Source organism: Bubalus kerabau, chromosome 6 (genome assembly GCF_029407905.1).
Source record: "Bubalus kerabau isolate K-KA32 ecotype Philippines breed swamp buffalo chromosome 6, PCC_UOA_SB_1v2, whole genome shotgun sequence".
Classification (NCBI taxonomy): domain Eukaryota; kingdom Metazoa; phylum Chordata; class Mammalia; order Artiodactyla; family Bovidae; genus Bubalus; species Bubalus kerabau.
Window position 1 is genome coordinate 12368885 of NC_073629.1, and position 15674 is coordinate 12384558.

The window sequence follows — 15674 nt, forward strand, 5'->3', positions numbered from 1 at the left end:
GCTTTTGAATATGCTATCTAGGTTGGTCATAACTTTCCTTCCAAGGAGTAAGCGTCTTTTAATTTGATGGCTGCAGTCACCATCTGCAGTGATTTTCGATCCCAGAAACATAAAGTCTGACACTGTCTCCACTGTTTCCCCATCTGTTTCCCATGAAGTGGTGGGACCGGATGCCATGATCTTCGTTTTCTGAATGTTGAGCTTTAAGCCAACTTTTTCACTCTCCACTTTCTTTCGTCAAGAGGCTTTTGAGTTCCTCTTCACTTTCTGCCATAAGGGTGGTGTCATCTGCATATCTGAGGTTATTGAGATTTCTCCCAGCAACCTTGATTCCAGTTTGTGTTTCTTCAAGTCAACTATAGTTAGTTCAATTTGAAAAATGATATTTCAGCAGAAGCAAAAAAAAAGTTTTAAATAAGAAATCAAAGACATGTCACCATGAATTGTGTACATCATTTCATTTATTCCAAGGTATATTCTTTCTCACAAATAACATCTATGAAATCTGAGTGGATCCTGCTAGTGGTATTGTCTCATAATAACAATTTTCATTTATGTTTCTGCTAGGGTATAAATTATGATTTATCTTGCAACCTACAGCAACAATGATTTGATCAAATGTGATGATTATTTGATGAAATATGATGAGCTTGACTCCTAGACTGACAACTTGAGTTTCAGGGTTCCTGGATACTTATTCCAAATGGAAAAGGAGACATGGTCAGGGCTCACAAGATATTTCATATGACCTGTTAAGAACACAAGCAAAAAAATGATCAACTTAAGAGATATTTGTACACTATGTTCATAGCAGCAATATTCACAACAGCTAAAATGTGAATTAACCCAAGTGTCTGTTGAGAGATGAACAGGTAAACAAAACAACATTTAAAAGGAAAGAAATTCTAATACAGGCCACCACATGAATGAATTATGAGGACATAATACTAGGTGGAGTAAGCCATTCACAAAATGACAAATGATTTCATTTCTATGAGGTACCTAGAGTAGACAGATTCATATAGACAGAAAGTAGAATGATGGTTGGCAAGGCCTGAGGGAGAAAGGATTGGGGAAAGTGGTTTAATAGGCATAGACTTCTAGTTGTTCAAGATGAAAAGAATTCTAAGGATTGGCTGCATAAATGTGAATGTACTTAATACTACTAAACTATATGTGTAAAAATGGCTAATGCAGTAAATTTCCCAAGACATATTTTACTCAATTTAAAAAAAATAAATTTACCTACAGATGAGAGTTGGGGACAAAAGGGAAATGTTCTAGCAGAAATTTTGAGACTAAAGAGATGTAATATTAATAGATAAAAAGGAGGGAAAGAATAAAAGGATGGACAGAAAAAAAAAAAGATTAAAAAATGAAAACTCACCTGCGTCTCCAGAACCATAATGCAAGGCATATCAAAAGGATCAAGGAGGGTACTATTATTGCCACAAGTATCAAGCCAATGGATGTGGGGGGTCCTGGCAATTGGGAGAAGACAAAGGAATGTCACTTCAAACCCATTCTCTAGTTCTCCAGGCCTTCTTGCCCATCTGAGTGTCAGCACCATCATTAACTGCTTCTGATGCATGGGCATCTCCGGGTCCCTTTCTCATATTCCCAGAGGTCTTATACGCACAGCCACCCTTAATCTTTCCTTCTTGCTGAATCCCACCGAGACTACAGTGGGACTACTACTCTAGTAGTGAAGACTACTTCATTTTTATCTACTGTACAGCTTAGATCAGCTATTTTCATTCCTCTGGCACTGTAGTCCTAGAAATAAATCTCAAACTCTGTCTCTCTGACTCTGTCTCTTTCTGTCTCCCTGATTCTCTTTCCTCCCCGCCTATCCTCTCTCCATGCCTGTCTTCCTCTCTCCATCCTTCCCTCATCCATCAAATCCCTCCCCTTCCTGTGTCCCCCTCTCTGTTCTTGAGGGCCATTTCCTCCCATTCCCAGTTGGGCCGCAGTTCCTTCTTACCCCAGTACAGGATGATGTCCTGGTCTCCTAGACTGCTGTGCTTCACTCGGCAATTCAGGCCAGCTGCCTCCCCAGCTGCCACGTTTAGGGTTACTCGGAGATACCAAGTCCAGTCTGCATTGGGCATGAGGTCTCCTTGCTGAGTGCCAGGCTGCTCCTGCTCGCCCCTCATCCACATCACCCGCACAGGTTTTGGGTAGAATCCTGAGACGTGGCACACCAGCAGTAGGCGGCCAGGCCCAGGAGTGGGGCCACTGGACAGCCAGGCTTCAGGCTTCACTGGGGTAGGAAGGAGCAGTAAGAATGTCAGATTATGACTCTAATCCAGAGCATGGGGACTCAGAAACCCACAAATTTGGACAGTTTCCTCTTCCACTCCTATGGGCACCAAATGACTTATTGATTAATCATCTCTCTATTTAGGTACTTCTCACTTTTGAATTTAAAGAAAGTTGTGAGAGGAGAAATAGAAACATCTTGGGGAGAGCACGAGACTAACCTTGCCTCTGCAGTTCTGCCTTCCCTGCATCGAGGACACCCAGGAGATATCGAGGACAGGTTTCTGAGAGGAGTCTCTCAATGATATCAGAGATGCCTTGATACTGAGTCATGAGTGCACAAAACTTCTGCCCCCTGCTGCTGCTGTCTGGTGCAGGCACACAGGAATGATTCTGGATACTCACAAAATCCAGTCCTCCTAAAGCTCCTCTCAAAGAGCTTTCTATGGCCTCCCCAGAATGCAGCTCACAGCCTGCTGTGACCTGGATCACAAAGGGGTCTGTGTAAAGGAAAACTGAGACAAGTTATTAAAAAGCAAACAGGAAAGAAAGAGACGAGAAAAAGGCATAGGATTTTTTACTTTAGTGGCAAGAAGTTGAGGGGTGAAATTATTCACATAAAACCAATTGCAGTATTCAGGACTTTTCAGAAAGAGCACTGGGGAGAGGTATGCATATCATCAATGGTGGGGTTAAGCTGTTTTAAGGATGTAGAGGGGGCAAGAGGGGAGAGGGGCAACGTGTGATGGAGTCAGAAGTGCAGCATTCCACGGTGTAGGGAATGGTTACGTGTAGAGAAGGGATCAGGCAGAAGATGCTTGAGCACATCAATTGGAGGAGTAGGAAGTCACACTTAAGTTCACTCAAGCACAGAGTAGGAAAAGGAGATTCTTCCTTGGGGTTTTAGAGAAGCAAGTTACATAGATGCAAATAAGAAATAACCACAAGAGTCGTCATGTACACAGAAGAGAGCAAGAAACAGGAACAATCTCAGATACTAGATGGAGGTATGGAGTCGGGGTTGAAGGCTACTCTGGACAAGTGTGTACATGAAGTTGGATAAAGAGGGGGGAAAGGGACCATCATCAGAGGGAGCAGTAGCCTGACACAAGAAAAGAAAAGTCATTGAGAGTCTTTCCAGATCACAGGACTATACTCACATTCCAACTGGAACTCATTGACTCGATCCTGCACTTCCCGAGTGAATCCAATGAAGTAGGCTCGGAAGAAGTCCTCCAGCTCAGTCATCTCATCATCACTAAAGTTGCCCTTGGACCAGGGCTTCAGGAAGATGGCAGTGCCCGAGTCACTCTCCCAGCCATGAATCTGCAAGTCATCCAACCAGCCTGAGCCTTGATTTTGAGCACATGTGCTATTGACAAAGGTTGAAATCGGCATGAGATGAAAGGAGGTTGGCCCCTGGAACACTATAGTGGTGGAAAGATAAGAAGAATGAGGGGGAAATGTGGAATCAGGATAGTATGAAAAAGAACCCAGAGTCTGAGCAACAATACAGAACTTGAAACGGTCCCCTGCCCCCAAAGCTTCTGGCTCCATCTCCAGCCTCCAGAATAGGGGAAAGGGCTGGAGACAGCAGAGCCCAGACCCTTAGTGGTAGGTAAAGCATGCTTTTATCCAGAACCCCTGCACCTGTGCTGGGAGCAGCCAGAGTTATTCTTACCATCCTCATTGTCACCACCTGGGAGGATAACTCCAAGTAACAGAAGTGGTAGAAGCAGCATTTCACTGGGAAATAGAACTTCTGACTCTCAGAGCTGGTATTTGATCTCTAATTTCAGCATTTTTTTTTCAGTACTCTAAATTGACTTCCTCTCTTCCCCAACTGAAAAATCTTTGACCCACATTGCACATCTCAGAAAAACTGTGCCTCCCACAGCTCTGAACTCCCACTCCATCTCATTTCCATTCTTTGGTCTTCATCTCTTTTATATGTACTACCCTGGAAAAGCTCCCTTGTGATGCTGAAGAGTTATTTCACCTTCCTAATCCTTTATTGTCACATCTATTCAGTAAGAAGGTAATACTAAACAATTGCTCAACTTCCAGTCTCTTTTAATCTAGAAGTATTCCTTTGGTTTGCCCACCTATCTCATTCTCTCATACGGCAAATATAACACTGACAGTGATGTAGCAGTAACAGAGAGGTTGTGCAGGTAGTCTTGGAGAGAATACCAAATGGATCAGTGTGAGTGGCCACAGTACCTTGGTGTACATTCACAGAGAGACCTCCTCTGAGAATGGAGACATACCATAGAAAGGGAGATTCTGAGAACCCTAGCCCCATTTCAGGGAGTCAGACACTGGAAAAGTGAACCTATGCTCTCTATACCATTTTTATCATCACCATTAGTATCTCCTGCTTGGCTAATACTTGGCTAAAGGTACTGACAGACTCACTGGAACACGAAGATGATGTCCAGGAAGTATGGTGCTCAGAGCTTGATTTTCACTCCGCACTAATACTACAAAGGCTGCTCTCTCAATGGCCCTTGGTACCAAAGTGAAAACCTGAGTGGAAACAAATTATTTTAAATCTCAATTACTCCAATCAAGAGGATCAGTAAACAAGATCTTGCCTTTAATGGTGAAAATTAGACTGAGATGGTAGAGATAAAAAGGTGAAAATTTACCTCTGATTCCCTTAAGTTCCCTTTAAAAATAAATACAACAAGTACCTTAAACTCTACTCCAAAAGTAAGGAAGACACACACCTCAGGTCCAGAAGTAAGATTTCTGCAAACACCAGAGTTCCTTCCACTGAAGTACAAGGCAAGCTTGTATCTAATGGTTGCCTGAGGACAGCTACTGAGCAATCCTATACAGTCTGAGTGGTGGTCACATATCTAAAGAGTGTTAAAACTACATAAACATGGAGTATGGATGTGAGAATTTCCTGAACAGATGAAAACGTTTAAGCTGTGTAAGAAAACTAAAACCAACTTATTTCACAAAAGTAAGTGAAACTCATGCCAGGTTTGTTTTGTAAATGGCTCTGACAATCATAAAAGAAACAGCAGTCAACCACATAAAAATGGCAAGAGAAACTTCTACTGTAGTAACCAATCATTGTAAAAATTAATAACTTCCTCATTTTTGCTCTGTAAGTCATTCTGTAATTTCATGCCCCTGAACTTCACATCAATCTTTTAATTTGGAATCTCCCCATTTGTGAACTGCTTTCATATCCACAATAAATTCTTACTAAATATTACTCACTGATTTGGTGGTTTTAATTTTTCCATTTCTGGATTTGGGGCATGTTGATAAACTAAACAAAGGAAACTCAAGCAACATGTAACCTGTGCTATAACTTTTGTTTTTAATGTTGTAATTTAAACCCTGTGCCAAAAGTTAACCTCTAGATGTCCAAGCTGGATTTAGAAAAGGTAGGGGAACCAGAGATCAAATTGTTAACATCTGCTGGAACATAGATAAAGGAAGGGAACTCCAAACAAAGAACAACAACAAAAAAAGAGTATTAAAACTACATACATATGGAGTATGGATGTGAGAATTTCCTTCTGCATCACTGAAGATCTCCCTTGTGGCTCAGCTAGTAAAGAATCCACCTGCAATGCAGGAGACTTGGGTTTGATCCCTGGGTTGGGAGGATCCCCTAGAGAAGGCAAAAGCTACCCTCTCCAGTATTTTGGTCTAGAGAATTCCATGGACTGTATAGTCCATGGGGTGGCAAAGGGTCTGACACAGCTGAGAGACTTTCACTTTCTGCTTCACTGACTATGCTAAAACCTTTGACTGTGTGGATCACAACAATTTTTTGAAAATTCTTCAAGAGTTGGTTTGAGAAACCTGTATGCAGGTCGAGGAGCAACAGTTAGAACTGGACGTGGGACAACAAACTGGTGAAAACTGGGAAAGGAGTACATCAAGGCTGTATATTGTCAACCTGCTTATTTAGCTTCTGTGCAGAGTACATCATACAAAAAGCCAGCCTGGATGAAGCACAAGCTGTAATCAAGATTGCCAGGAGAAATATCAATAACCTAAGATGTGCAGATGACACTACCCTTATGGAAAAAGTGAAGTGCAACTAAAGAGTCTCTTCATGAAGGTGAAATAGGAGAGTGAAAAGGCTGGCTTAAAACTCAATATTCAGAAAACTAAGATCATGGCAGCTGGTCCCATCACTTGACAGCAAATGCTGCTGCTGCTGCTAAGTCGCATCAGTCGTGTCCGACTCTTAGCAACCCCATGGACTGCAGCCCACCAGGTTCCTCCGTCCATAGGATTTTCCAGGCAAGAGTACTGGAGTGGGGTGCCATTGCCTTCTCTGTGACAGCAAATAGACGGGGAAAAATGGAAACAGTGGCAGATTTCATTTTCTTGGGCTCCAAAATCACTGTGGACAATGACTGCAGCCACAAAATTAAGACACTTGCCCTTGGAAGAAAAGCAATGACAACCATAGACAGCATATTGAAAAGAAGAGACATCACCTTGACAACAAAGGTCTGTATTGTCACAGTTATGGTTTTTCCAGTAGTCGTGTACAGATGTGAGATTTGGACCATGAAGAAAGCTGAGTGCCTAAGAAAAGATGCTTTCAAACTGTGGTGCCAAAGAAGACTCTTGATAGTCCCTTGGACAGCAAAGAGATCAAACCAGTGTATCTTAAAGGAAGCCAAACTTGAACATTCATTGGAAGGATGGATGCTGAAGCTCCTATACTTTGGCCACCTGATGCGACAAGTTGACTCATTGGAAAAGACCTTGATGCTGGGAAAGATCGAAGGCAAGAGGAGAAAGGGGCAACACAGGATGAGATGATTGGATAGCATCACTGATTAAATGGACATGAGTTTGAGAAAACTCCAGATTTGTGATGAACAGGGAAACCTGGTAGGTATGCTGCAGTCCATGGGGTCACAAAGAGTCGGACAGGACTGAGAGACTGAGCAACAGCAACAATGTATGGATGTAAGATTTGGACTGTTCAGAAGGTTGAGTGACAAAGAATTGATGTTTTCTAACTGAAGGGCTGAATAAGACTCTTGAGAGTTCCTTGGACTGCAAAGACATCAAACCAGTCAGGCTTAAAGGAAGTCAACCCTGAATATTCATTGGATAGACTGATGATGAAGCTGAAGCTCCAGCACTTTGGCCACCTGATGCAAGGAGCCGATGAATTGGAAAAGACTCTGATGCTGGGAAAGATGGAAGGCAAAAGGAGAAGGGAGTGTCACAGGATGAGATGATTAGATAGCTTCACTGATTCAGTGGACATGAATTTGAGCAATCTCCAGGAGACCATGAAGGACACTGAAGCCTGGCATGTTGCAGTCCATGGGGTCAAAAAGATTCAACACAACTTAGCTATTAAACAACAACATCAAATCCTAGCCATTGTTTCTCTTGAGACTCAAACTGTCCCAATTATGACGTGGGAGTTTTTTCAACCCAGTCGCGTATTAATCCTTTTATCATACATTTATCATTGAGCTTCCCTTCACCTTCAGGTATAGCAAAGGTGTTCCAGACTCTTGGAGAAACTTCCTGCTCCAAACTAGAAATCAGCCATTTCTCCAAGGTACTTTGGTTCCTTGTAGTGGGAAAATATTATGTGAAAGCCTTAATCTGAGTTCTAAGCCTTCATTTTAGGGTTTTCTAAGTGGCCAGGACCTTTTTTTTAACTCTTAATATTATGATTTTTTATTTATACTTGCAATTCAAGTTTAAAACTACAGTTTTACTCATTTACTCACATCAACTTTTCCACATAGAAAAATTCTAGTTTCCTGGGAATCAACACAATTATGTACTCACTTAAATCCACTATACGCTATATTTCATACTATCCACCTGTCTCACTATACACCATATCTCACTAGCCTATACACACAGATAGCTTTAGAATAACAGTAAAAACACTACACACAAAAATATGATTTGGGCCAGAGATCCACCAAAAGCCAGTTCTTCTCTTAAGGAACTTATAAGTAGAAAGAAAAGAAAAACAATAAGAACTGTAGTGTTCTGGGTATGAGTAAAGTGGGTCTATGCAGGATACCAGTCAAGGGAGGGTTACTTCCACTGTAGCACTAAGGAAGGCTTTCTGGAGAAACAAGTTGCTCAGCTAACCATTATAGTTAGAAAATCATCAGGCCAAGATGGAGACATTTTGTTAAAAATGCCCAGCAGCTCTGCAAATACAATTACCTCAGCATAATTACAGTTAGTTCAATTTGAAAAATGATATTTCAGCAGAAGCAAAAAAAAGTTTTAAATAAGAAGTCAAAGGCATGTCACCATGAAGTAGTGTACATCATTTCATTTATTTCAAGGTATGTTCTTTCTCCAACTCACATCTATGAAATCTGAGTGGATCCTGCTAGTGATATTGTCTCATAATAACAATTTTCATTTATGTTTCTGCTAGTGTATAAATTATGATTTATCTTACAACCTACAGGAACAATGATTTGATCAAATGTGATGATCATTTGATGAAATATGATGAGACTGACTCCTAGGCTGACAACTTGAGTTTCAGGGTTCCTGGATACTTATTCCAAATGGAAAAGGAGACATTCAGGGCTCATGAGATATTCTGATATGACCTGTTAAGAACATAAGTGAAAAATTGCTCTTCTTAAGTAATATTTGTACACTATGTTTATAGCAGCATAATTCACAACAGGCAAAAGGTGACTGTTGAATTAACCCAAGTGTCTGTTGAGAGATCAACAGGTAAACAAAACAATCTTTAAAAGGAAAGAAATTCTAATACAGATCATCACACGAATGAAATATGAGGACATAATGCTAAATGTAATAACCATTCACAAAAAGGCAAATGATTCCACTTCTAGAGGTACCTAGAGTATAGAGATTCATATAGACTGAAAATAGAATGGTGGTTGCCAGGGTCTGAGGGAGCAAGGATTGGGGAAAATAGTTTAATGGGCATAGACTTCTAGTTTTTCAAGATGAAAAGAGTTCTAGAGATTGGCTGCATAAAATGTGAATTTACTTAAGACTACTAAACTATATGTGTAAAAATGGCTAATGCAGTAAATTTTCCATGATGTATTTTACTGCAATTTTTTAAAAATAAATTTACCTACAGATAGGAGTTGGGGAAAGTTTCTAGTGGAAATATTGAGGCTAAAAAAGGCATAATATTAATAGATAAAATGCAGGGAAAGAATAAAAGGATGGACAGAAAAGAAAGATTAAAAAATGAAAACTCACCAGCATCTCCAAAACCATAATGCAAGGCATATCGAAAGGATCAAGGAGGGCACTATTATTGCCACAAGTATCAAACCAATGGATGTGGGATGTCCTGGCAATTGGGAGAACACAAAGGGATATCACTTCAAATCCATCCTCTAGTTCTCCATGGCTTCTTGCCCACCCAAGTGTCAACACCCACTGTTACCTGCTTTTGATGACTGGACATCTCTGATCCCCTTTCTCATATTCCCCGATGTCATATTCTCACAGCCACCCACAGTCTGTTCTTGCTCCATCCCACCTAGTTTATAGTCCTTCATTCCTACCTATTGCCTGCCTTAGATCAGCTATTTTCATTCCTCTGGCACTGGAGTCTCAGAAATAAATCCCAAACTCTATCTCTCTTTCTTTGTCTCTCCCTTCCTACCTCTCCTTCTGTCACTCTTTCTTCCCCCTCTCCTTCCCTCCCTCCATAGTTCATCCATCAAGTCTCTCCCCTTCCTCAGGACTGCCCTCTGTTCTTGAAGACCACCTTCTCCCATCCCCAGCTGGGCTCCAGTTCTTTCTCACCCCAGTACAGGATGATGTTCTGGTCTCCTAGACTGCTGTGCTTCACTCGACAACTCAGGCCAGCCACATCCCCAGCCGCCACATCAAAGGTTACTTGGAGATACCAAGTCCAGTCAGCATTGGGCATGATATCTCCTTGCTGAGTGCCAGGCTGCTCCTGCTCACCCCTCATCCACATCACCCACACAGGTTTGGGTAGAATCCTGAGACATGGCAGACCAGCAGTAGGCAGCCAGGCCCAGGAGTGGGGCCACTGGACAGCCAGGCTTCAGGCTTCACTGGGGTAGGAAGGAGCAGTAAGAATGTGAAATGTAAGAATGACTCTAATCCAGAGCATGGGGACTCAGAAACCCACAAATTTGGATAGTTGCCTCTTCCACTTCTATGGAAATCAGATCATTTATTGATTAAACACCTCTCAATTTAGGTATTCTCCACTTTTTAATTTAAAGAAGGTGATAGGAGGTAAAATAGAAAAGTCTTGGGGAGAGAACAAGACTAACCTTGCTTCTGCAGTTCTGCCTTCCCTGCATCGAGGACACCCAGGAGATATCGAAGACAGGTTTCTGAGAGGAGCCTCTCAATGATATCAGAGATGCCTGGATACTGACTCTTGAGTGCACAAAACTTCTGCCCCCTGCTGCTGCTGTCTGGGGCAGGCACACAGGAATGATTCTGGATCCTCACAAAATCCAGTCCTCCTAAAGCTCCTCTCAAAGAGCTTCCTATGGCCTCCCCAGAATGCAGCTCACAGCCTGCTATGACCTGGATCACAAAGGGGTCTGTGTAAAGGAAAACTGAGACAAGTTATTAAAATGCAAACAATGAAGAAAAGGATGAGGAAAAGGCATAGGCCTTTGGATTTTAGTGGCAAGAAAGGTCTGAGATGTGAAATTATCAGTCAAAAACCAATTGCAGTATTCAGGACTTTTCAGGAAAAAGAGCATTGGTTAGAGGTATGCCTATTGTGAACGGTGGGGATTTGCTCTTTTAAGGATCTGCAGTGGACAAGAGGGAAGAAGAGGAGCAATGTGTGATGGAGTCAGGAGGGCAGCATTCCAGGATGAAGGGGAAGCTTACACTGAGAGAGGAGATTAGGCAGCAGATGCTTGAGGATACGAATTGGAGGATGGGGAAGTCATACTTTAGTTCATTCAGGCACACAGTAGGAAAAGGAGTTTTTCCTAGGTTTTGAGAGTGGCAAGTGACATACACGCAAAACAGGAAACGGCTACAAAGCATGAACATCATCTATTACACAAAAGTGCAAGAAACAGGAAGAATATGGGATACTGGGTGGAGATAAGGAGTCAGGGTTGGAGACTACTCTGGAGAGCTGTGTGCATGCAGTTGAGTAAAGAGGGAAGGAGTAGACCATGATCAGAGGGAACAGTAGCCTGACCAAGGGAGAGAAAAGTCATTGAGAGTCTCTCCAGATCAGAGGACTGTACTCAAATTCCAACTGGAACTCACTGACATGGTCCTGCACAACCCAAGTGAATCCAATGAAGTAGACTCGGAATAGGTCCTGCAGCTCAGTCATCGCCTCATCACTAAAGTTCCCCTTGGACGAGGGCTTCAGGAAAATGGTAGTGCCCAAGTCAGAATCCCAGCCTTGAATTTGCAAATTATCCAACCAGCCTGAGCCTTGGTTTTGAGCCCAGGAGCTGTTGGCAAAGGTCCAAATATGGATGATATGGTAGGAGGTTGGCCAGTGGAACACTGTGTTGGTGGAAGATTGAAAAGAACGAGGAAAAATGTAGAATCAGGATGGAATGAAAAGGCACCCAGAGTCTGAACAATATAGAGCCTGAAACAGTTCTCTCCCCCAGCCCTCTGACTCAATCCCCAGCCTCCAGAATAGGGGAGAGGGCTGGAGACAGCAGAGCCCAGACCTTGAGTGGTAGGTGTGGCATGCTTTTATCCAGAACCCCTGCACCTGTGCTGGGAGCAGCCAGAGTTATGCTTACCATCCTTACTGTCACCATGTGGGAGGATAATCACTAGCAATAGAAGAGGTAGAGGCAGCATTTCACTGGGAAGTAGAACTTCTGACTCTCAGAGCTGGTATGTAATCTCTTATTTCAGCAAACCCTTTTCTCAGTACTCTAAAGTGACTTCCTCTCTTCCCCAGCTGAAAAATCTCGGAACCAAATTGCACGTCTCAGAAAAACTGTACCTCCCACAGCTCTAGACTCCCACTCTGCTTCTCATTTCCATTCCTTGAACTCAGTCTCCTTTATACTTACTACCCTGGAAAAGCATTTTCCAAGGTAGCAAATGATGATGAAAGGTTATTTCACCTTCCCAGTTCTTATTTCCACATCTTTGAAATAAAAGGATAATATTAAACAATTGCTTAGCTTCCCATCTCTGTAATATAGAATACCTTTGGCTTCTCTACCTGTCTTGTTCTCCCTCCCCATGGCCTTCTCACCACTGGCACTTTGTCATTACCTCTTCCCAACATCTCAATGGTCCTTCTTTCTTATCTCATTCTTCTTACCTGGCTTTTTAATTCCACGTTAAATTTTCTGAGTGTGCATGTGTGTTAACAATCACTGTCTTTTTTATATTGATTCTGGGGCCCAAATCCCAGAATTAAATATAATAAATACTTTATATTCTGACCAAAATTCTCTTACACCACAGGAATTTTTGAGGTTGACAATTACATTGGCCAATGGTATGTGACCTTCTGTTCAGTAGCTCTTCTCCTCTACTACTTTCAGTAACCAATCTTCATGAGACAAATAAAACTTCAGGAATTATGCCCCAGCTTCAGGCCAAGTCAAAATAACTTTTTGTAGTAGGCTCATTAACAGTAGAACTTCCTTCTCCTTTTGTAATATTTTATAATCTCCATCTATATTTTGATCTTTCCTATTACCAAATAAAGCATTGTTATGTCAGCAAGTAACTTGGCATTTTTTCACCAAAATTCAGAGATGTTTTTCTTAAGATGTCATATCCTACATCCTCTTTATATACATTTGGCAAGTTTCAACAATACATTTAGCATTCACTGGAGAAATATTCGGACTGTAATCAATATGTTGGCTCTCAGGATAATTCTTGGTTTTCTCCACTCAGGAAAATATTCCAAATTTGTGGATATATATCATCTATATTTTGAGTGTAAAGAGAGGTTTTCACTAGTCATCCTATTTACATAGATAAGAAGATACAATATGAGTAATAAAACATTCTTTTTTCCTGGAAATAAATCAAATAGACTTCATCCTTCAATACTCAAAGTCCCTCAAGCTAGGCTTCAACAGCACATGAACCAAGAGCTCCCAGATGTATAACTTGGATATAGAAAAGGCAGAGGAACAGCAGATCAAATTGCTAACATCTATTGGATCATAGATCACAAGAAAAAAAAACAGGGGAAATCCAGAAAAACATCTACTTGTGCTTTATTGACTACACTAAAGCCTTTGGCTGGGTGGAGCAGAACAAACTGTGGAAAATTCTTCAAGAGATGGGAATACCAGGCCATCTTACCTGCCTCCTGAGAAACCTGTATGCAGGTCAAGAAGCAGCAGTTAGAAACAAACTTGGAAAAACGAACTGGTTCAACATTGGGAAAGAACTACATCAGGGATGTATATTGTCAACCTGATTATTTGACGTCACTGCAGAATACATCATGTGAAATGCTGGGCTGGGTAAAGCTCAGCTTGGAATCAAGGTTGCCAGGAAAAATATCAACAACCACAGATAAGCAGATGATACAACTCTAATGGCAGAAAGTGAAGAGAACTAAAAAGCCTCTTGATGAGGACGAAAGAGGAGAGTGAAAAAGCTGGCCTGAAACTCAGTATTCTAAAACTAAGATCATGGCAACCAGTCCCATCACTTACTGGCAAATTGTTGCCACGGTTCAGTTGCTCAGTTGTGTCTGCCTGTTTGCAACCCCATGGACTGCAGCATACCAGGCTTCCCTGTCCTTCACCATTTCCCAGAGCTTGCTCAAACTCATATCCATTGAGTTGGAGATGCCATCTGAACATCTCATCCTCTGTCACCCCCTTCTCCTCCTGCCCTCAATATTTCCCAGCATTGGAGCCTTTTCTAAAGACTCAGCTCTTCATATCAGGTAGCCACAATATTGGATCTTCAGCTTCAGCAACAGTCCTCCCAATGAATATTCAGGATTGATTTCTTTAAGATTGCCTGGTTTGATCTCCTTGTTGTCCAAGGGACTCTCAAGACTTTTCTCCAAGAGCACAGTTCAAAAGCATCAATTCTACAGCACTCAGCCTTCTTTATGGTTCAATTCTCACATCCAAACATGACTTCTGAAAAATCATAGCTTTGACTCTATGGACCTTTGTTGGTAAAGTAATGTCTCTGCTTTTTAATACGTTGTATAGGTTTGTCATAGCTTTTCTTCCAAGGAGCAAGTGTCCTTTAATTTCATGGCTGCAGTCACCATCTGCAGTGATTTTGGAGCCCCCCAAAGTACAGTCTGTCAGTGTTTCCACTGTTTCCCCATCTATTTGCTGTCAAGTGATGGGACCAGATGCCATGATCTTATTTTTCTGAATGTTGAGCTTTAAGACAACTTTTTCACTCTCTTCTTTCACTTTCATCAAGAGGCTTTTTAGTTCTTTTTCACTTTCTGCCATAAGGGTGAGGTCATCTGCATATCTGAGGTTATTGGTATTTCCCCCGGCAGTCTTGATTCAAACTCGTGCTCATCCAGCCCAGTATTTCTCATGATGTACTCTGCATATAAGTTAAATAAGCATATAAGTTAAATAAGGTGACAATATACAGCCTTTTTTTCCCCAATTTTGAATCAGTTTTTTACTCTTTATCTGGTTCAAACTGCTGCTTCTTGACCTACATACAGGTTTCTCAGGAGGCAGGTCAGGTGGTCTGGTATTCCCATCTCTTGAGGAACTTTCCACATTTTGTTCTACTCCACACAGCCAAAGGCTTTAGCATAGTTAATGAAGCAGAAGGGGGTATTCTTCTGGAATTCTCTTGCTTTTCCTATGATTCAATGGATGTTGGCAATTTGATCTCTGGTTACTCTGCCTTTTCTAAATCCAGCTTTTACATCTGGAAGTTCTAGGTCCACATACTGTTGAAACTTAGCTTGGAGAATTTTGAGCATGACCTTGATAGCATGAGAAATGACTGCAATTGTAAGTAGTTTGAAATTCTTTGGAATTGCCCTTCTTTGGGATTGGAATGAAAACTGACATTTTCCAGGCCTGTAGCCTGTGCTGAGTTTTCCAAATTTGCTGGCATATTCAGTGCAGCACTTTCACAGCATCATCTTTTATGATTTGAAATAGCTCAGCTAGAATTCCATCACCTCCACTAGCTTTGTTCGAAGTGCTGTTTCCTGAGGCTCACTAGACTTCTCACTCCAGGATGTCTGGCTGTAGGTGACTGATCACACCTTTTGGTTATCCAGATCATTTTTGTGTAGTTCTTCTGTTATTCTTGCCACTTTTCTTAATGTCTTCTGTTTCTGTTAGGTCCATACCATTTCTGTCCTTTATTGTGCCCATCTTTGCATGAAATGTTGCCTTGGTATTTTTATTTTCTTGAAGAGAATGCTAATCTTTCCCATTCTATTTTTTTCCTCTATGTCTTTACAT

The 15674-nt window shown here is 41.5% G+C and overlaps 1 protein-coding gene and 1 pseudogene across 1 annotated transcript; both read right to left on the bottom strand.

Moving 5' to 3' along the window:
- Nucleotides 1-453: 453 nt before the first annotated feature.
- Nucleotides 454-4004, bottom strand: LOC129655983 (T-cell surface glycoprotein CD1b-2-like). Its single transcript, XM_055586784.1, has 6 exons — nt 3944-4004; nt 3423-3689; nt 2484-2762; nt 1985-2263; nt 1388-1481; nt 454-749 (listed from the first exon to the last, which is right to left on the bottom strand). Exons 1-6 carry the CDS (start codon nt 4002-4004, stop codon nt 722-724), a joined length of 1008 nt encoding a protein of 335 aa, XP_055442759.1. The 3' UTR covers nt 454-721.
- A 4803-nt stretch (nt 4005-8807) lies between these two features.
- Nucleotides 8808-12081, bottom strand: LOC129655885 (T-cell surface glycoprotein CD1b-2-like; annotated as a pseudogene).
- Nucleotides 12082-15674: the final 3593 nt, after the last annotated feature.

Bases quoted from the DNA above. Each gene is read 5' to 3' on its own strand.
- LOC129655983 (XM_055586784.1), bottom strand. From the start codon at position 4,004: ATGCTGCTTCTACCACTTCTGTTACTTGGAGTTATCCTCCCAGGTGGT. The intron at 2,763-3,422 runs GTGAGTATAGTC...TCCTTTACACAG, and splicing joins CAATGAGTTCCAGTTGGAAT to ACCCCTTTGTGATCCAGGTC. The intron at 2,264-2,483 runs GTTAGTCTCGTG...TTCCTACCCCAG, and splicing joins GGCAGAACTGCAGAGGCAAG to TGAAGCCTGAAGCCTGGCTG.